Source organism: Colobus angolensis, unplaced genomic scaffold (assembly GCF_000951035.1).
Source record: "Colobus angolensis palliatus isolate OR3802 unplaced genomic scaffold, Cang.pa_1.0 Scaffold57, whole genome shotgun sequence".
In the NCBI taxonomy this organism is placed as follows: domain Eukaryota; kingdom Metazoa; phylum Chordata; class Mammalia; order Primates; family Cercopithecidae; genus Colobus; species Colobus angolensis.
Genome location: NW_012119265.1, coordinates 10,552,001 through 10,573,871, shown reverse-complemented (window position 1 = coordinate 10,573,871; position 21,871 = coordinate 10,552,001). Strand labels below are relative to the sequence as shown.

General features: G+C 38.4%; 1 protein-coding gene across 2 annotated transcripts in view; it reads right to left on the bottom strand.

Annotated features, from left to right (window-relative positions):
- Positions 1 to 763: 763 nt before the first annotated feature.
- Positions 764 to 21,871, bottom strand: part of SYT16 (synaptotagmin XVI) — a 109,197-nt gene continuing 88,089 nt past the window's right edge. The window contains exons 4-6 of one of the 2 annotated variants that reach the window (XM_011961956.1): positions 21,249 to 21,689; positions 18,153 to 18,342; positions 764 to 2,087 (exon numbers count right to left, since the gene is read on the bottom strand). In XM_011961956.1, the coding sequence (XP_011817346.1) occupies positions 1,774 to 2,087; positions 18,153 to 18,342; positions 21,249 to 21,689 (945 nt within the window). In that variant the 3' untranslated portion in view covers positions 764 to 1,773. The remainder of the gene's footprint in view (positions 2,088 to 18,152; positions 18,343 to 21,248; positions 21,690 to 21,871) is intronic. The other variant, XM_011961957.1, reaches the window with a different exon arrangement.

The following is a 21,871-nucleotide window of genomic DNA, read 5'->3' as shown; positions in this document are numbered from 1 at the left end:
AGCACAGAGGAGCATGGTTTTATTACATATTCCTAATAACTGAGCAGTCATATATATGAAACTCCCATGACCTGAAAAGTGATTAAGGTATTAATTTATTTGGCAAATTCTCATTCTTCCATATGAAATCATTTCATTCAAAGACGGAACCGTGAAAGCATAGTAGAGTTATCCTGTGCCCTAGTCTGGTCTTGTCAGGATAACCATTACACACTGTAAGGAATAAATATGTTCTTCAAGTGTTACAGCCTACGCTTACAATCTGTCAAAACGTGGAGCTGAGGAGGAGTTATGTGTTTTTAACTGTATACAGCCATCACTAGCTATCACTCTTCCCACAGACAGGAAAAAGTCCACAATGAAACATAGAAACTAAAAATAGGTGACTGAGCAATTGCTCAGAAGAGCTGCACATTGAGGGCAGGGATTAAATGTACATACATTCTTTCCCTATTTTTTTAATTAAAGCCAATTTAAAGTAATTGAAATTAAGGGCCCAGACCTAAGAATAAGGAAAATAAACATGCACTGCATAAATATGTAAAAGTAAGTCACAAGTAAAATCCCATGCTCATAACCATACAAGATCAGTGTTCTGAGTGGCACATGCCCAGACTGCAAGTAGTGACTAATATATGTTGCTGCAAATGCCATAAAAAATGACAGTTATAGGCACTTTAAATGCTCAAAGAAAAACTTAATGTTATTCCACACAAGCTGAAAATATTTCTCCATTCACAGGTATTATAACATGTTCACTTTGAAGAGTCAATCAAATCAATATTTATTAAAGACCCACGGTGTACAATTCACTATGCTCTAGTGGTAGAAAATACTCAATTGAAAAAGAGCATGATTTACATGCAGTACATTGAAAATATTAATATATGAGTATATATAATTGAACATAGAAAATGTTTAATCCAAAAGAACACCAGAATCAGAAAAATCAATAAATCTATAACTGAAATAGTCTTGTTTTTTGTTTTCTTCTTATTCTGTAAGAACTTACTGGGTGAGAAAGACAGCATAAAAACTTTGAAAGTTACAAGTTTGAAATCTTACATATTCAAAAGGAGACAAGTTGTCTTAAAACAGTAGTTTCTGAACTCTTTTCTTGCTTCAAAATGATTCATCTAACCAAATCTCATAGAAACCACAAAATATAAGATAAAAGAGGTATTTAATTAATACAAATTTATTTTAAAAGTGCAAGTTTATAATATTTACTCATTAGGTAAATAGGTTTCTTTGATAAAGAGAAAAATGTGAAATAAGAGTTTATGGATTAGAGTTAGATTCTTCTATGAGGCTCAGCATCTGATTCATTTCTATATTTTGGAGTTTTTTGTACCATGTTAAGAAAATTCTGATTCATCCACCTAAATGGTTGCAAATAGTAACATTTAACAGCTCCCTTGCAATCTCAGGTTACTCTTCAAGCAAACAGAGACAGCAGAAGAAGCTTCACCCCATACCCTGAACCAAAATTCAATGATCTATTGGCACAAATTAACTCATCAGTGGTCTTAATTGTGGTCTAACATTTTCCATATGGACACTTCACTGTGTATGTGTGTTTTTAAAATTACAATATTTAAATCCAAATCAAACTATTGAGAAACCCAAAACTCCCACTCACAATGTCCTAGAGGTTACTGGAATCTGTTTTTGAAACCCTGAAACCCTTGCCAGGACACACCGACTTGGTGTCAGTAGACAGCAACACAGGTAACCAAGGTGGACACAGCACACAAATGCAGGTTAGCAAACCTAGGATTCCAACAAAGTATGCCATCTGCATATCTGCTGGCCTTTAGTTTCCTTCATCTCCTCCCAATGATCTTGTTCCTCCTCTCCACTGCTGTTCTGGCCCAGGGCAATCCAGCCAATCATCTCTTTACGCTTCATAGTACGCCTGTTATAAATGGAAATCATCAACGTGACATCAGACAGCTGAAAGAGGGCCACCTGGAAGACAAAGGTCTCCTTATAGACAGGATTGGGCTGACCACGCCGAATGGACGTCTTGCAACGGGACATCTCTTGACCCACAGAATTGAGGAGAAAGAGTTTTCCGTATGTATCTAAGACAAAAAAAAAAAAAAAAAGGTGGGGTGGGGATGGTAAGAAACATTAGTGCTCTCTGTTTGGCTAGACTAGTCGTAACATTTATATGGGCTACACATTTCTCCTTTCAACATACTGATCGGTATCCTTAAGCCTGGTTCTTGCTGTTGGGCAACACAGCCTGCATGAATTATTAAGGAAGGGAATTATTACCTTGAGTGCCTAATGTTTCATGTGGCTCACTATCTAGCACACATTGCTGATGTTCATTAGTACCTCTTCGTGCACAGGCTGTAAACATATACATACACAAGCATATGTGCAATGGTGTTTGTGGGCAGGCACAGTTCTTCATCTATATTTATTTATGTAACAAGATAAATATACACATTTTGCTCTACATGATTTTTTTCATAGTCAAATTTCTATTTTATGCCTGAATTGGAGAATTCTTTTCTCATTCTCTACATATTCGTATGTGTGTGTATGTATGTGTGTGTGTGAGAGAGAGATAGAAAGAGAGAAAGAGACAACAGACATGGTCTTGCTCTGTTGCCCAGGCTAGGGTGCGGTGGCATGATCACAGCTCACTCCAGCTTTGACTTCTGGGCCCAAAGTGATCCTACCCCATCAACCTCCTGAGTAGCTGGAACTACAGGCATGCACCATCGTGCCCAGCTAATTTTAACATTTTTTGTAGAAATAGGGTCTCCCTATGTCGCCCGGGCTATCTACATATCCTTTGGACCATCTCATCCACTCCCATATTTTCAATGACATCTACCAAGTCCATAGGTCTGGCCTCAACTTCTCTCCCAAACTCAAGATTCAACTGAATACTACACTTCTTCTCTTGAAATCCTACACTCGTCTCACACTCAATATGCCCTCAACTGTAAACATTTGCTGTTCCATTGTTCCCTATCCCTGTGAATAGTAGCATCATTCACCAAATTATCCAAGTCAGAAATCAGGACCTCATTTTTCACAAGACTGACTTCCTCATTCCCAGTTCATCCAATCAGTCACCACGTTCTGTTGATTCTACCTCTCAAACAGTTCCCAAATCAACCCACTTCTTTCCATCCCCAGTGCCTCTGCACTCTGTGTACACTGTAAGCTCAGGTTGCCAGCATTTCTCACCTATATTACCTCATGTTTCCTCACTGACCTCCTAGTCAGGGGACTCCCAGAGCAATCTTTGTAAAATACAGATCCGGCCATGTCACTCTCACCAATAAACACAAACTAAGTCTTCAGTACTTCCCACTAGTCTCAAGATAAAAGCTCAATTTCTTGGTGTAGACTTTCTTCTTTGGTCCTATCTTCTAGTCTCATTGCTTACCACTGCTGCTATTATACACTGCATTCTACTGCATTGAACTTTCTCCTCTCCTCCAACCCAATTTGTTCTTTTTCTCTTTCTCATCTGTACATGCTCCCCGTGCTCTGTCATCCGGACCAATATTCAGCCTCATATGACTTTTGTTCATTGCGTTCAGTTTGGATATCACTTTATCTGGGAATATTTGCTGACCCTTCTGACCTTTTTCTCTCACTCCCATCAGTTCAGATAACCCTCTTATAGTCTCCACTAAAACCTAGTTTTAGCCTGTTTCCGCACTTACCACCAGTATTATCACTGCCTATTTGCTTGTCTGCAAAGATGCAGTTTTCCAATAGTGGAGAGAGGGATTGCCATATTAACCACTGTACACCTGATGCTTAGCTTGTGCCTACCATGTGCTAGACCTTCAATAAATATTTTGTAATGAATGTTCATGCCTAGTCAGGAAGCTCAACTTTCTTTTTCTTTCGGTCTCAAGTTTTCAAACTTGAGCAATGAAGCTAAACCTCTTCATTGTAGAACCCCTCCACTAGAATGCCAGAAAACAGTGACTAGCATCATTATAGAAAGGAAAGAAAGTATTCAAATTTTACCAACATGATCTCCTGTTGCTAAAATTCCTGAATGGGACCATCATAAAATAATTATCTCCTCAATTACATTTTTATTAAAATCAATTTATAAATATGTTGACCTTTATCTACAAATTTTACTACTAACATGCGCACATTATTCTCCTAAAAAATCAAAATGTTAGGGTGTTTCCCAAATTCTATCATTCTGTACATTCTGTTCAATGCAGGCCGCAAGCTGGTTAGTGTTTATTGCTCATTTTCCCACCTAACGACCAGTCAAACTTTTTAAAGCTTAAACGCAGATCTCTGTAATTTACTGTTCTCTCCAAGAGCATTGTAAGATAGGAAACAAATTACAACCTGCAGTTTTCTTTCTATGTTGATCTTTTTCTATTCCAGTTTGATGTGTTATTTTATGCACTTATCTGCTGAGAAACACAAGGTGTGAAATTACACTTCAGGTGTGAAAATACTTCTCTGTCTCAGAAACAGGGCTCTCTTCTTTTCAAACTGTTCTACAGAAAAAGCTGTCAGAAAACCAACAATGAGGGAGTGGATTTGTGTTTCTGAAGCTGCATAGCTACATGATTTCTGTAGAAAAAGTTCAATCCAGTCACCAAACTGATTGGGCAAGTCTGCTGCCAGGTATAGCAGTGGGAATTGAGTTAATCTTGCAAACAAAAGCATGCTCATTTCACAGAGAGAGCAATTTCAAGCTTTATCCCGCCATAAGATTATTTTCTAATTACGAGAAAGGCCACTTACTACCAAATTACTATCACAGAAGATGGATTGTATGTGCATAACAAGAGAAATAATAATAATCTTATAAGCAATCCAGTCTGAAGACACCAGACAAAAGGAAGAAAAATGTTCATTGTTCTAGTTCAAAAGGGAAACTTCTATTAACACTAATAATGCACCTACTTCTTAATTTCCAGTGCAGAGGCTGTGCCCAGGAAATTTGGCTTCTATGGAATAGTTGGGGAGCATGACCAGGGTCTTTTGGGGTTCAGTGACTTACTCTGATTAACATCAGTCAGAAGGAATGGAGAAAGACTCTAGCTAAGTAAATATGCCATTTAAATAAGCTCAGTTTTAGTCTTTGGAAACTGGTAATCGTAGCTACAAAACAATGCTGAGCAATATTTTCTTTTCTGGTGGTGATTCAGAAAGCTTTATAGTATCTTTAGTAACTCAGAACCATTAGCAAAACACTGAATGGGTCATAATCCCTTGACAGCCCTGTCAACTGTTTTACTAGTCACTTGCCTTTTTCTTGCTAAAGGAAGATGCCACTTGTATTACAATATTATAGTACATAATCCCCAAATTATTATGGCACAAAAGTATGTCATTTGGAACTCAGAAGGCATTTTTCCAAAGAAACAACATGGTACCCAGTAGTTAAACAGCCCCCACAAAATACCTACCCATTTGCAGCATAATTTTCTACCAATTGCTGAGCTGAGTCTTGGCCTGGGGGTCAGAGGAACTATGAATCTCTGGGATACAGGGCAAGGGAAAGGAATTTGGCCATTTAACTTTCACTTTTAATTTATTAATATGTATAAATGATTTTAAACATATGAAAATAAAAAATAATATCACACAAACTGACAGGGTATTTAGAATTTGTCATATATGCTACTAATGTTTCTGCCTTTTTATTGATTTTTAAGAAATAAAACATTGCAATTGAAGATCCTTTAGCATCCCTCTTTGGGATCCTGTCCAACTTCTTTTCTCAACAAAGGTAACCACTATGTTGGATTTGGAGTTTATCATTTCCATATATGTATTTAAACTTTCAATATATAAATAGATGTAAATATAGGTGTCCAAACTATATTTAATAGAACTTAGCACATTAAAAAATTTAACATTATTGTGTATGTCTTTCTAAAACTTATTTAATTTATAATTTTTATATTATCTATATGTATACATATATGTGTTTCATTTATTTTATCTTCTGTGTGTAATGTTCCAATGTATTAATCAATTATAATTCATTTTTTCATTCTGTTAATGAACATTTAATTCCTTATAATTACCAAAAGTTAAAAAGATTTCAGTGAACCTTTTTCTCTATTTTGCATTATACCAAAATTCAAAAATTTCTCTAGGATATACCTAGAAGTGAATGACTGTGCTCTTTACAAATTCTAGACACAAAATCTTTGCTAGTTGTATTAATTGCTACTACCTTCTACCTGCCTTTCAGCTTCATTTATAGTCATTTGTAGTACAAATGTTTTAAATTTTTGTGGAGTCAGGTTTATTGGTGTCTTCTTTTAAGTTGATGCTTTTTTAAAGAAACCCTACCCAAACTCAATAGTCTCCCACATTATCTTCTGAATCTTAAAGATCTTGTTTTTCACATCTGGTCTTTAATACAGCTGTAATTGAGCTTTGCATGTGGTGTGAGGTAGGGATCTAATTTTTTTTCTGTACTGGAAGGATTATTCATTAAATAATCTATTATCTCCCCACTAATTTGTAATACCATGTCTGTCAAATATCAAGTTTCCAACCTTCAGTGTCTTCCCCTAAGTCTGACAATATTTATTATCATCATTTTATAACATGTCTTGATATCTGCTAGGGATAATCCCTCTACCATCTTTTTAAAAGCTATTTTAGTTATTCTACTCTCTTGCTTGGTTTAATTGGCTCTTGCATATGAATTTTAGAATGAGTTTGCCAAGCTCTGTAAAAAAAAAAAAACAAGATTAAAAAATACTAACTAAAACAAAAATACTAAGAAACACTTGGGATTCTGATTGGTATTGTACTGGACACATAATTTGGAAAAAAAATGTTTTTACAATATGGAATGTTCTTGCTAATGAACACAGTATATATAGATGTGTGTGTGCTTGTGTCTGTGTGTATAGTTTCTCTTTGTATCTTTCATAAAGTTCTGTTGTTTTCCTATAATTTTCATATCCATCTTTTATTATCTTTTGGTTTCTTAGATATTTTGTTCCTATTATAAATAGTAACATTTTAAAGCTCTACTTTCTGATTGTTGCTGATGTATTATAACACAACTGATTTATATAAGAAATATTACTTTATGGATTTTCATTTATTTTTAACGTTGATAATCAGATTTTCTACAAATAATGGCAGCTTCATTTCTTCCTTTCAATCTTTAAATGTTTATTTATTTTGCTTATTATACTGAACTGCCTCAAGCTTCCAGTCTAATATTAAACAAAACTGCTGGTGGGAATCCTTTTGCTTTTGACTATAAAGGGATTTGAGGATTAAGATTGATAATTGATATAGATTTCCTTAAAATATCTACTGTCAAGTTGAGCAAGTTTCTTTCTGTGTCACATTATTAGTTATTGATATTTACTACCAGATCCACCATTCTAAGATCTTTCCTGGGTGATAGATGTAAACCCTTAAAACTACATTCCCCTAGTCTCTTATCAGTAAGGTTCCACTAAAGAAAGCCATCGGCAAGAGACAGGAAAGTAGAAGGAGAGTGAGCCCCAGTACTCTAGAACCACTTCAGGCATGTGTAGGCATTAGAAGATGACAATGGAAAAATTCTGCCCATAGTGATCATTAGTAGATGAGAATGATATTGATCAAAGATCCCTATAAAAAATCACCTGTCCTGTGTGCAAACAGTTCAGAGCCTATTGACATCTCTCCTGTGATGCCTTATACTCCTGAACTTCCTGAAAACAGTCTTCCTGATCTTTACTCCCTTGTCTTCCAATGTTTAAACCTGATAATAACTTCTGATCAAACATACCTAGAATATTTGCTATTTTCCTGAAAACATGTGACTGATAACAGTAATTGCTAACCTGAACTGGAAAGTTGCTATCATAAAAATAAAATAAAATAAGATTGGAGATTGGTCTACAAGTTGGGCATCAGGTAATAAATAAACTTATATCAGAGGATATAACACTGAAGATCCATAATCCATATTATGAGATGGTAAAACTTCCACATGCTATAACTTAGAATAAAGAACATGTGCCTAATGAGTTTGTTGCTCTAAAAAAAGAAGTTGAAAAATGGAATGTTAGAAGTATGTATTCAGTACTACTGGCTGCATTTAGGGGGAAGAGGGGGAAAGTTAAGTTTGGGAAAGAACTGACCAGTAGACAAGAAAAAAGAGAAAATACAGAAATTCAGACCTGGCTGGAAGAGTTGATTGATTCCAGATCTCTGAAGAAAGAGATTTTTAAAAGGCTTTGAGCCACAAAGGCCCAGCAAACTTTCTCAGGTGAATAATGTGACATTTAATTCAGGTCAAATATCAAATTAAGGGTATGGTCTTTACACCAGATTTGAATTAACTGAACCATGTGACTGAGTTCTGAAAATGGAATATGAGAAGTGATAAATGTCACCTTCAATCACGGTTATATTCAACCACTCCCACCCAAACAAGAAATCTCCCATGTTGTCTCTTCCCTTTCCATGGCAACAATGGAGGCCACATTTTGAATATCATCATCTCAGTAAACGGGGAGTGCCTATATGCTTGAGTTACAGTTTAGAGAATAGTCACATAACTACTTTGGACTGTAATGCAAAGGAGAAATAAGCTTTTGCTGTGTGAAGCCCCTGAGTCAGCAGGGTTTAATCGTCATAGCCTAGTCTATATTAATACATCTTATAAGATGCATCATAGCCTAGTCTATATTAATACATCTTCTATTACACATCTGCTAAGATTTTTGCCAGTAATGAAGAGTGCATTTTGCCAGAAGCAACTTTTTGCATCTACTGAGATAATCATAATGTTTTCAAAAATTTTATTTTTTAATCAAAAGCTTCTATTTGCATCTACTGATATTATCATAAGGCTTTCTCATAAACCAGTTAAAATGGTGAATTACACTAGCAGATTTTCCTAATATTAAATCATTATTGCATTCCTGAGCTAAGCCCAATTCTTTGGTAATCAATGATTTCCTTCCTTATATATTATAAAGCTAGGTGAACCCAGTATAAACTGTAGTGTGTTTTTACTATGAGGCAGTGTGAGGAAGTGGGGCAGACAGTGACTAGGAAAAAGAGAGAGACCTTAATCTAATCTTATATCTATCTTTTACATAGCAATTTTTGTCCCTTTATATTTATTATGACTACTCATATATTTTGACATATATTCACTGTTTGGTTTGTGCTTTCTATTTATTATGCATTTTTCTACACTTTAAAAAATATTTTCTCTGCTTTCTACTGAATTGGTTACATTCGCTTTATTCTCATTTATTCCATTGGTTTAAAAGATTAAAATTTTAATATGTTCACTTGGTTTAATGTCTAAAATTAATCAAAATCTCTACTCTCTTCTATTTTTAAATCTTTTAATTTTTTAAATAGATTTTATTTTTTAGAACAGTTTCAATTTCTTAACAAAATTGAGCAGAAGGTACAGAAATTTCCCATAAACTCCCTGCTCCCACATACATACAGCCTCCTAATCTCTTCATTTCAATACTAGTATTTCTTTTCCTTGAAGCAACATCAGTCTAAACATCCAGCTCTCATATGTCTTACTCATAACCTGGTTTTGCAATATCCTCTGATCTCTCTCCAGTGTATTTTTTTCAATTTTTAAAAATTGTGTTAAAATACATATAACAAAATTTACTATTTTAACATGTTTAAGTGTACATTTCGGTGGTATTAAATGCATTCACAATGTTGTACAACATCACTACCATCCATTTCCAGAACTCTTTTCATCTTGTAAAAACTGAAACTCCATATCCATTAAATGATAACTCCCCATTTCCCTCTCCTCCACCCCCCGGCAACCACCATTCTACTGGCTTTTATGATTTTTTTCCTACTCTAAAAACCTCATATAATTGGAATCATACAGTGCTTGTCTTTTTGTGACTGGCTTATTTCACTTAGCATAATGTCCTCAAGGTTCATACATATTGCAGCATATGTCAGAATTGTTTTCCTTTTTAAGGCTGAATAGTATTCCTTCCATGTATATATCACATTTTGCTCATACATTAATCCCTCAATGGACACGCAGGCTGCTTCCACATTTTAGCTATAGGGAATAATGGTGCTATGAACATGAGTGTACAAATTTCTCTTTAAGACCCTGCTTGCAATTCCTTGGAGTACATACCCACAAAGGGATTTGCTGGGTTATATGGTGATTCTATTTTTCATCTTTTCAGGAACTTTCTGTTTTCCACAGGAGCTGTACCATTTTACATTCCTACCAGTAATGGACAAGGGCTCCAATTTTTCCACATTCTCATTAACGCTTGTTATTGTGTGTGTGTGTGTGTGTGTGTATGTTATAGTAGCCATTCTAATGGGTGTGCGGTGGTATCTCACTGTAGTTTTGATTTGCATTTTCCTGATGATTAATGATTTTGAGCATTTTTTCATATTTCTATTGGCCATTTATATATCAACTTTGGAGGAATGTCTACTCAAGTCTTTAATCCGTTTTTAAAACTCACATTGTTTTGTTGTTGAGTTTTAGGAGTTCTCTATATATTCTGGATATTAGTTTGTTATCAGGTATATAATTTGCAAATATTTTCTCCCATTCTATGGGTGGTCTATTTATTATGTTTTGATGCACAAAATTTTTGAACTTACATGAAGTCCAATTGTCTATATTTAATTTTATTGCCTATGCGTTTGTTGTCATATCCAAGAAATCACTGCCAAATCCAAGCTCATAAAGTTTTTGCCCTATGTTTTCTTCAAAGAGTTTTATAGTTTTAGGTGTTATATTTAGGTCTTTCATCCATTTTGAGTTCATTTTTATATATGGTGTTAGGTAAGGATCCAACTTCATGTGTTTGTAGAACAGTGTTTGTAGGGTGAGATCATGTGTTTGTAGGGTGAGATCCACTTTTTGTAGCACCATTGGTTGAATAGACTATCCTTTTCCCTTTGAATGGTCTCGGCAGCCTTGTCAAAAATCATTTGGAGTCTCTCTCTCTTTCCCATATTTATGTAATTTCTGCCTAGAATTTTATTGCCACTTTGTGGTACTACCCCCAATATTAGTCATTTTTCCTACTGCTTCTGTTTTTGCTTTATGCAATCCATGCAAGCTTATATTTACTTACATGTTAGCCAATTTATTTGTTCATTCTTCCTTCTTGCTTCTCATTACTTCCTTTCCATTTCAATTGCTTTCTTCCTGAAATGCATCATTTAGTTGTTTTTTCTAATGAAAAACTCTTTCAAATTTGTGGAAAATATCTTTATTTTTCCTTCACTTGGGGAACAAAACGCTAAGCTGAGTATTTTTCTCCTAATACTTTGATATTCTTTCCCATTGTCCTCTGGTTTCTATTAATGTTGTTAAAAAGTCTGTCCTCAGTCTCACTGCGATTCCTCTGCAGGTAACTGGGTTTTTTAACATCTTTATTGCAATATAATTGGCATACCATGTGATATGGTTTGGCTGTGTCCCCAAACAAATCTCATCTTGAATTGTGGCTTCCACAATTCCCACATGTTGTGGGAGGCACCCAGTGGGAGGTAACTGAATCATGGGGGCGAGTCTTTCCTGTACTGTTCTCATGATAGTGAATAAATCTCATGAGATCTGATGGTTTTATAAAGGGGAGTTTCCCTGCACAAGTTCTCTCTTGTCTGCTGCCATGAAAGACGTGCCTTTCACCTTCCATCATTATTGTGAGGCCTCCCCAGTCATGTGGAACTGTGAGTCCATTAAACCTCTTTTACTTTATAAATTACTCAGTCTTGGGTATGTCTTTATCAACAGCATAAAAACAGACTAATACACCATAGTAACTATCTTTTCTTTCCTATTGCTTTTAACATTTTTTAACTTTGATAACATTGTGAGAATTAAATGAGTTGATGTAGAAAAAGGAATATCACCTATGCATTCAATAAGTTGTGCCTCATCTAAATTTTCATATGAAATGGCCATGATTCTGAGCAGACAGTGGCTCTTAATACACTATATTTAACAAAAACTGGACCAGGATTCTAAAAGAAGGTCATATGTCTCGTATATGTTCATTTTCACTGAGTATTTTTTTCCCTGCACTCTGTTTGTAGAGCACACTTTCTGAATCCCACTTTTTCTTCACACAAAACATGAGGGAGCTTGATTTGCTTCTTTTTCTTTCCTGTAGTCTCTGCTATTGTGAGTGCCTAACAAGGTTAATATGCTGCCGCTGCTGTTAAGTATTATCATTTGGGGTATAATTATCATGTGTGGCTAATCATGCACATGCTGAGAAGCTGAGGAACTTGTTTTTAACTGGAGGGAACATCTTAATGATAGTTTTTGACAAGAACCATTATATGTGTACATATACACATACATACACATTGCAGTAGCACACTGTAGAAGGAGACACAGCAAAGATGAAGATGGAGAAAGAGAACCTGTCAACACAATAGCTAACTGTTTTGAAACATAGCAGTATATCTGTAACACTAGCTTGTTAACCTCATTTAATAAGGTAAATGTAATTCAGAGGGGTTAAATCAAATGTTGAGGCCATGCAGCAGTTGGATAGCAGGACTAGAAGAACACAATAGAGCTGCTAAGTTGTTATTGAATTGCTTTCCCGTGAAGCCAAATTCAAAAGATAATCAAATGTTTCTATCTCTTACTGCTAACTTTTCCAAAAGCATTTATAAATGTACATCAGGATTTCAGATGTCTGCTAGACACTATACACTGCTTTTTCATCTGGACCATTAGCCAGGGACGGACTTGGAGTTATCATTTGCCATCAGAAGATTTGTAGACTACTCTATACCATCTTAATAGCAATAATAGTTTTGAACACTGACCACATGTACTAAATGAGACATGACCTTGAAAATGGCTGGAGTGATGTTCGGCACATTGTTACCTGATTTGCACTAGGATAAGTTCATGCTGCTACTGCACTTATATATTGCGTATAAATAGATTCTATCAGCTAGTTACAGTAATTTCCAAATAGCCTATTTTATCTTTCTTAGCCCACCTATAGGAATTTTTTTTTAAAATCACAACACTTTATAACATGGGCTTTTTCACCAAAAGATGATTGACAGACAGATAGATATAGAAAAATGAAGTTAGAAAAGAAGAAATGCCCAGCCAAATACTTTCCCTTGTGATCGATGTGGTTTACGGTGGACACTATAGAAGATGCCCTCAGGTTCAGATGCTCAGTACCCCATCTTTTGTTTTGTTTTGTTTTGTTTTTTGTTTTTTGAGATGGAGTCTCGCTCTGTGGCCCAGGCTGGAATGCAATGGTGCGATCTTGGCACACTGCAACCTCCACCTCCTGGGTTCCACCAATTCTTCTGCCTCAGCCTCCCAAGTAGCTGCGTAGCTGGGATTTCAGGCACCTGCCACCATGCCCACTTAATTTTTTGTATTTTTAGTAGAAATGGGGTTTCACCACTTGACCAGGCTGGTCTCAAACTCCTGACCTCAGGTGATCTGCCCACCTCAGCCTCCCAAAGTACTGGGATTACAAGCATGAGCCACCCAGCCCAGCCAGTACCCCATCTTTCTGATCCAAGGTTTATCTAGGGAAATAGAGTGACATCTAGAGATGTCACACTAATTAAAAAAAAAAAAAAAAAAGAAGTATTGCCAACCACAGAAGTCCCTACTCATGGCTAAGATTCATATTTTATTTTTACCAACTTGACCCAGCTGATCTACTTCATACCACACTAGATTGTATTCCCCAGTATCTAAAATTTAAAACATATAGAACATTTGAAATAATTGTACAGTGGAGGTCCATATACCCACCACCTTGAGTTTTCAATTGTTTTATTTTCTCACGTATGTGTGCCCCTATTCATCCATTAAACCATTTTAATTGTAGCCATTGTTGTTCTTCAATGCTAAAAATTTCAGCATGCATTTCATTAGCTAGAGTTTAATATTTTACAGTTCTTTTTTAAGGTAAAATTCACCTGTAGTGAAGTGTACGAAGCTCAGTGCCATTCACCAAGTTCTGATAAATGCATACATCCATTTAACTCACATCCCTATCAATATATAGATTAAAAATTTTAAAGAATAACAAAATACAGAATATTCCCATCACCCCAGAACATTTCCTCATGTCCCTAACTAGTACATCCTAGCACCAATACCATTCCTGACACAACCACTCCTTTGCTTTTTTCCCCACTATACACTAGTTTTGCTTACTGCAGAATTTCTTATCAATAGATTCAAGCAATAGGTAACTCAGCAAGTTTGTGAGATTCCTCCGTGCTGTTGAATGCCTACGTTTAATTTTATTATTTTTATTGCTGAATAGTATTCCATTATATAAGTATATCTTAATTTGCTTACTCACTCTTCTCTAGATGGGCATGAGGACTGTCTAGTTTTTGCTGTTATGAATAAAGCTGCTATAAACATTCTTGTATGGGTCTTTTTTTTTCTTTTTTGATTATAGATTACTGCCTAAGAATGTAACTGCTAGATTCTCAGTGCATGTTTAGTTTTATAAAAAAAACTTCTACGCCTTTTCCCAAAGTGGTTGTTCCATTTTACACTCCCACCAAGAATGTATTCTCCACATCCTCACCAATACTTTGTGCAAATTTTTCATTTTAGCCATGCTGGGGGCTGTGCAGTGGAGGCTCTGGTTAGAGTTGGCGGAGACTCACATTTCTATTATTGCCCCCACTAGCTCCAGTCCATCAGAGTAAGGAGCCCTCTTGCCCAAGGATTTTACCTCAGAAGGGGAGGGGGTTTCTATCTCAGTGGTTTATTTCTTCTAAGACCCCAACAGAGGAGAAGAACTTCATCTACTGTTTGTTCAGTTCCTCTGTCTTACTTAGGAGAAAAAGTTTAAAAAGTATCAGATTATCTAACTGGGTCAGGTTGGTTAACTCAAAGTTACCTTTTGTTTTATGATATATTTTGAAGCAAAAAGATTCTCACTTCTAAATCCTAGCCACTGTCTCTCTTTCCAGCAACATGTAAAACCTTAACAATATCCAAGAGAAGAAAAGTTTCCAGTACTCAGGCTCAACCTATTTTCCTTCACACTTCCCTAAGAACCATTCTTTACGTGATCATGACCACCCTATCGGGCAGGATTGAAGTCACCAAGGAGGTAACTGCACCTGAGCTGAGAGCCTCAACCACAGGATGTCGTGGCCCTCAGTGGTACAAGTTCCCCTGGCCTGCGGTGACCCTGTGGCAGACTCTGCAGCAGGGCCCGGGCTGCCGCCGGCTCTCCCTCTGCCGTGGGGAGCGGTGAACTCGGCATGCAGCCTCCGCCTTTCCCCACTCACAGCTCCATTCCTCTCCTGGCTCCTGTCCTCTCTTCTTTTCCCCCTCTTCCTTTCAACTCTTCTCAGTTACCTCATAAAACTCGTGTCCCCTCATTCTTTCTCTCTCTTGTTCTCTTCCATATGGGAACTAAAAATGTATCCCAAGCTTGCCATGTAACTGTCAAAGTAGTGTGAGTGCCATAATGAAGCGAGACATAATGAAAAACCAAGACCATCGACATCTAAAGCCCTTGAAAATTCCAAGAGGTCCCTTTCAGAAGCTCCACAAAGGAACCTTCTACTTTCTCATCCCTTCCTAATTAAACTGGCTTTTCCTCAAGTACCAGCATTCTACAGAGACAAAAAACTTTTGTCTTCACTATTGGGTTTCTATGTTAATTCCTAGCATCACAGCAGCATTGTTTTCTATTCCATGGGTTGCAAAGATACAACATGTCAGTTATGTTTTAAGTTTTATTGCAACACTATGCCTATGGCAAATCATGTACTAAATGCCAAATAGTCTTAAACTTCTGGAATAAAATCAATTTCTAAATTAGGATTTGCCTTTTTTTTTTGCTATTTGGTTTTAAATATTTGTTACAAGAATTTCATCTTTAGCATATTTATATAGATATTTATTAAGATATAATAGTTCCATCCTCAATATCACAGTTTTACAAGTATTACAGGTATGTAAACTTATAAAGTATATACAATACCGACTCCCTTTTTATAGATGAGGAAACTGAGATTCAGAACAGTTTCATAACTCACAATTTTTGTTTGTTTGTTTGTTTGTTTTTTGTTTTTTTGAGACAGAGTCTCACTCTGTCACCCAGGCTGGAGTGCAGTGGTGCAACCTTGGCTCACTGCAACCTCCACCTCCTGGGTTCAAGTGATTCTCTGGCCTCAGTCTCTCAAGTAGCTGGGATTACAGGCGTGCACCACCAAGCTCGGTTAATTTTTGTTATTTTCCGTAGAGATGGGGTTTCGCCATGTTGGCCAGGCTGGTCTCGAACCCCTGACCTGAGGTGATCCATTCACCTCAGCCTCCCAAAGTGCTGGGGTTACAGGCATTGAGCCACCACACCCAGGCAGTAACTCACAGCTATTATAATAAGTGGCAGAGCCTGAATTCACACCTTGGTTTGTTGGCCTCCAGCTGGTACTTTCTCAAGCACCACGCTGTACCTCTCTTCTGTATTGCCTAGTACCACCCAATATACAAAACAAAGCTTCACAGCATGGACTTGAACAGGCCATGATTGTGTGATCCACAACCCCATCATTCTCTGCATCTCTACTGTGTTCCTAAAAAATTGTTCAGACTTTACCAGGTCTCAGAAGGACAGGGAAAGAGGTTAGCAAAAGTTCAGAAGGCAAAGTAGTAAATCCAGACAGATCTCTAATAAATTCAGAGCTATTCTGGAAAACAAATTGGTATCTAGTAAAAAGAGTCTAGCTATGCAACAAATAATAAGCATCTATTATGCATTCTAAATAGCCCTCACGTGGCTCTGAGTGTCAACACAGAATATGGCTGATAAACCCAGTCTATTCTGTTATCCAAAGTGCTGGGGCATTCCTTACTAATTTGCCCTAATGGTTTTCACACAAGTTCTAACAAGATACCCCCATTCCACAGAGCTTTTGAGGGCTGCGGCACAGTTAAGGGCAAAAAAAGAGTGAGAGCCCAGATTCAGCTGTAGGAGATGACTCTTTTACAGTGGCACTCCTAGTTCTTCACCTGCTGCTGACACATGAGACCTGAGTCCACTGACTCTTTCAGCCTGCCACAAATATACTGATTTCATCCTTCTTTCAATAACAGTTTGGTGCCCATGGTGGCAGGCTCCCTAGCCCTCCATTCTACTCCCTTGAAGTTTACCTTCCTGACTTGAAAGACTAGAAATTCAACAACATTTTCAGACTCTCTTGCAGCTAGCATTCCATATCCAAATTAAGTCCTCCAATTAGGTGTGTTTGCATGAGGTCCAGAAGGCAGAAGCAAAAAAGAAACCCCCTTTCAAGCTTTTTTGCTGAAAAACAAGATCATAAAAAGGTAAGCAAACTTTTTAACAGCATGCTTCTAATGTTCAGTCTCTAACTTCCTAGATGGTGAAAGGCTGTTGAGGCAACTGAAAACAGCAGCTTTTTGAGTGTGGCTTTCTGAACTTTGGACTGCAGCTCTGGGGATATACCTTGAACCCCTCTTTCCAGTGACAATCTCAAAAGTGGCAGTTCCCCTGGACAGCCAGTCCTGCATTGCCCCAGATCTGCCTCCTGTACTTCCTTTCTCTGTCAACACCATAACCATTAACATTTCTTGTGCATTCACTATGTGGTAGGCACTGTACTAAATGCTTTAAATAAATCATTTCATTTAAACTCCAAAACAACTCCATCAGGAAGGTACTATTAATATCTTCTTTTTGTCAGATGAGTTAGCTGTGTTCTGAAAAGGGATAAATTACACAGGATCAGATCAAAGCTAGTGGTTAAGTAGTAGGTAAAGCTGGAATTCAATCCCAGATCTGCCCTACTCCAAAGCCAGAGCTCTTTTTCTTTAAAGTTGAGGGTCTAGGACATATTAGCAGATTTTAATTGCCTATACACATTATGTTGCTGAAAATGCTGTTCATTCTTTTCCTTTAAACAATATAGACACACAGGCCAGTCTATTTCATGTCCAGATACATCTAGATAGCAAAGAAGTCTAATTAAATAGAAAGCCATTTAAAAATAGAAAGGTATCTCTTTGTGAAAGCTTGCCTAAGTCATAATAAGATCATTTTTATGGTAAAAATTTAAGAACTAAGATGAAAGCAGACAGGTCTTTCCATTTGTCTCTGGAAGAACCAGAGCTGGGAGAACAGACTCACACTTACCAGGTGCTCGGTTAACAGCAAGGTTTCGGAAATGGCTGCCTTTGATCATTTCCACAGATAATCGCCCCGTTGTGGCATTGTACGAGAGCCCCACCAACAGCTCTGGCGCCCCTCCATGAGACAGCGACTGCGTGGATGAAGTACTATCACTGTGAGAAACCGCAGATGGGCTGAGCGGAGACCCTCCACTCTGGAGGGGAAGAACAACAAAGAATCCATTGGCCCACGCTGCACTACTCTCTTTCAGAGAAAGCCGATATTATGTTTGGTGACATTGTGACCCAATCCCCAATGACTGCCAAAGATGACTAAGGGTGCACTCGGTGTGAATTACAATGGCCCCAGGAGCACAGTCATGGATGAGATCCCTGCATTAGGAACTGACATGTTTGCTTCAAGAGCTGTCTCCATTCAATATTTCCTCTCTAAAGACAAAACGGACAAAGACGTTATTACTAGTGTAAATCAAACCCTCTAAGATACAAGGAGAGTTAATAATACATTCAATATAGACTCAAATTCCCTCCTGTGTAATCTGTGCTTGGATGTTTCTAAGGAACCCCTCCACTCCAGGCCTGAGGTTTGTTTCTGTTCTCTGCAGCTCCTTGATGAATACGGCAATACAGGAGGTGTTGTGTCTTGACTATAAAAGAAACGACCACTGGACATCTACCCCCACATAGAACATTTGGCTCCTAGTACTGCTTAAGGTTGTTAAATATATGCCAGGTGCCAAATTTTGCCTTTTAAAGAAATAACTTACATTACAAATGAGCACTTTTACAACTGTTTGAGAAAAAAGCCAACACATGGGTTGTGGGTCTCAGCCACCTGGCAGGCACCAAGTGATCCCAGGAGACCTTGCACTTTCTGTCATGTTTATTCATGGGCACGCTTCTCCTGAGCACCTACCCTTCCCCACCAGGCACGGGCACATCAGGAGGAGGAGCACAAAATTAAACAGGACACTGATTGTCACTCAAGGCACGGGAGTAGGAATCAGCCCTGTGGGGGCAGGCAATCCTGTCCCCCTGAAATACCGTCTCTTCCACCAGAAATAAGGGCATTCGATTTGGCTTAACCCTTTCTTCTCAATGTCTAAAATCATTTATTCAAACTTCTGACCAGAAACTCAATAATCAGAACCAATAAAAGGAATCAAATATTCTGCCCATCTGCAGGAAAATATCCTATTTACCAAGCCACAGACATCTCGGCAGAGTGCCACCCCCCGCCCCGCTGCCCCAGAGGCTTTATGGAAAAACGGTAGGGCTAGGTGGTTGTGATAAATGCCTTACAGACCCTACTGTCTAGAAGACAAAAATTCAACAATGAAATATTTGCTTACTTTTAAGTGAGACTCACTCCCACTCCAGTGCTTCTATAAAAGCTTCCCGCAGTGGCACCTGTCACTCACTGCTTGCCTCTCCCATCGAATTCCGAATCCGTATAAATCTGTCAGTCCCTGGTGCATAGCCTAATGTCTGGCACATAACTATGCTCAACAAAATGAAAGATTTTCACCTGCAAAGTTCTTTTACACTAGCTCATTTTCCCCATTCAACTCTGTGCCACCAGCACACAGCATAGGGCCTAGCAAGCAGAAATATGGGTGTGATCATCCCCATTCCCCAGCTCTATCATGCAGGATCCCTCCTGATCTCCTGTGCATTCTGTTCTCCATCACTTCAGATGTGCTTTACTCAGATATTAAGAAAAAAGGGAGATCTGAGCAGAGATGAGACATCATCTGGCTTATACTTTAAAAGGCTCATTCTGGCTCCCATGTCCAGAAGAGTCTGTAGAGGCAAAAGCAGAAGTGGAAAGACCACCACTGAGCAGCTATTTCAGTAATCCAGCAGAGAGCCAGGTTCTGGTTGTACTTGAAGATAGAGCCCATAGGATTTCAGGTGGAAAACAGAAAAGTCACAGATGACTTCTGAGATTTTTGAACCCAGCAATTGGAAGAATGAAACTGCCTTTAAGCAACATGGGGAAGACTGCAGGTGGAATAGATTTAGGGAGGCAAAAATCAGGATTTCAAGCCTGAAGACATTGATTTTGAGACATCATTGGACATTTAAGTAGATGAATCTGCCACCACTACAGTCCAGCTTTTCTGTCTCCTTTGTTCTTCTTCAGATACGACAAGCTTCCTCCCTCCCCCGGCCACCCCACATCCTGACTGCTTGCTTGTGCTGTTCTCTCTGTCTGGAACTCTCATCCTCCTCACGTCACCAGCCTCGCTCTCTCGATGCTGTGAGTTCTGGTGTTTTATCACCACCTCAAAGAAACTTTCTCTGATCCTCTAAACAAGCGCAGCCTATCACTCTCTCTCCTTGCCTACTTGGCCACCACTAGACTGCAAGCTCTCCAAGTGCAGAGGCATCGCCTGCTTAGTTCTCTCCTGCATCCACTTTGCCTGTACCATAATTGACAGTAAACATCTCTGAATGAATGACTGATTGACCCCAAAGCCTAGAGAGCTCCCTGATCTGTTAACATGGTTTTGTAAAAGGAGATGGGCATACTACATGACATATAACCCACAGCAGTAGTGAGCTGCCCATCCTGTAGACATATAAATTATGACACCCTTCCTTGAAACTCTGGGGCAAGCAGGGAAATGGGGTATGAGGGAAGACTGTAGTAGTACAAATGAAAGGTTTCGGAGGCAGCTGAAGTTCTGGGCTGCTATCTCAGTCCGCCTCAGCATACCTGTGAAGAACCTTGCCCAGAAAGTCCCATCTCTGAGATTCATCATGATGCAGATTGGGGGTAGGAGGAGTAGGATAAGCTATCCACAAACCAGAAGGCCAAGTCACCTTCCCTGTTTTTTTCCATGCCCTCTACCACACTGCTGCTATCTTGTCCTAAAATGGACAGGGCATTTATCCATCAGGTTATCAGGAAGACAGGCATGAAAGACCCATTGTACCATGAAGTGCAAATCATGGCTTACAAGGGTGAGGAGAGCCAAATGGAAAATTAAATTCAAGTCTCTGAATTCACAGACTGAATGTACTAAATCAAGGGCTGATAATCTCAGGTCTTTGAACACACCACGTCATTAGCAGCACCATTTAACATACTCACACTTATATTACTTCTTGGCTCCAGAACCAGAGTCACTTTCATTTCCCCTTCTGGGTGCAGGTGGCTGAGATAGAATAGTTTCTCTCCCATCATTCTCTCTCGGGTCATCTTCCGGGCAGCGTACAGGCGGAAGCGGACAGCACAGGTAGCCACGTCTCTGGGTTCCAGCTTGGCGAAGGTGACCTTCTCCTTGAAGATGGGGTTGGGCCCTCTCTGTATATTCGTCCTGCCCCTCTGTTTCTTACCAGGCAGCAGCACTACATGAACTTGCCAGGAGTTGACACCACTTCGGTCCTTATCTGGGAGGCCCTGTGCCCTCACAATGGTCACTGTGAGCTTCTGGCTGGAGGCTCTATATTCAAAGATGACATCTAGGTCACCACACTTTGAGATGGGCTCTGAGACTCCAGATGGCACCTGCAAATTGGTCCTGTCCTGTTCCTGTTGCAGGCAGAGGAAACAATTAGAAACGGAAATGATGATACCCAATTACACTTTGGCCAGTTGGTGCTCCTTTGTGCTCCTTCAGAATCCCTGCTTTCTAACTGCCAGTGTATTCCCTCTATATCAGACAGGTCTATTTACTGGTCTGTCGCTGCATTAAACTGTGAATTCTTTGACGG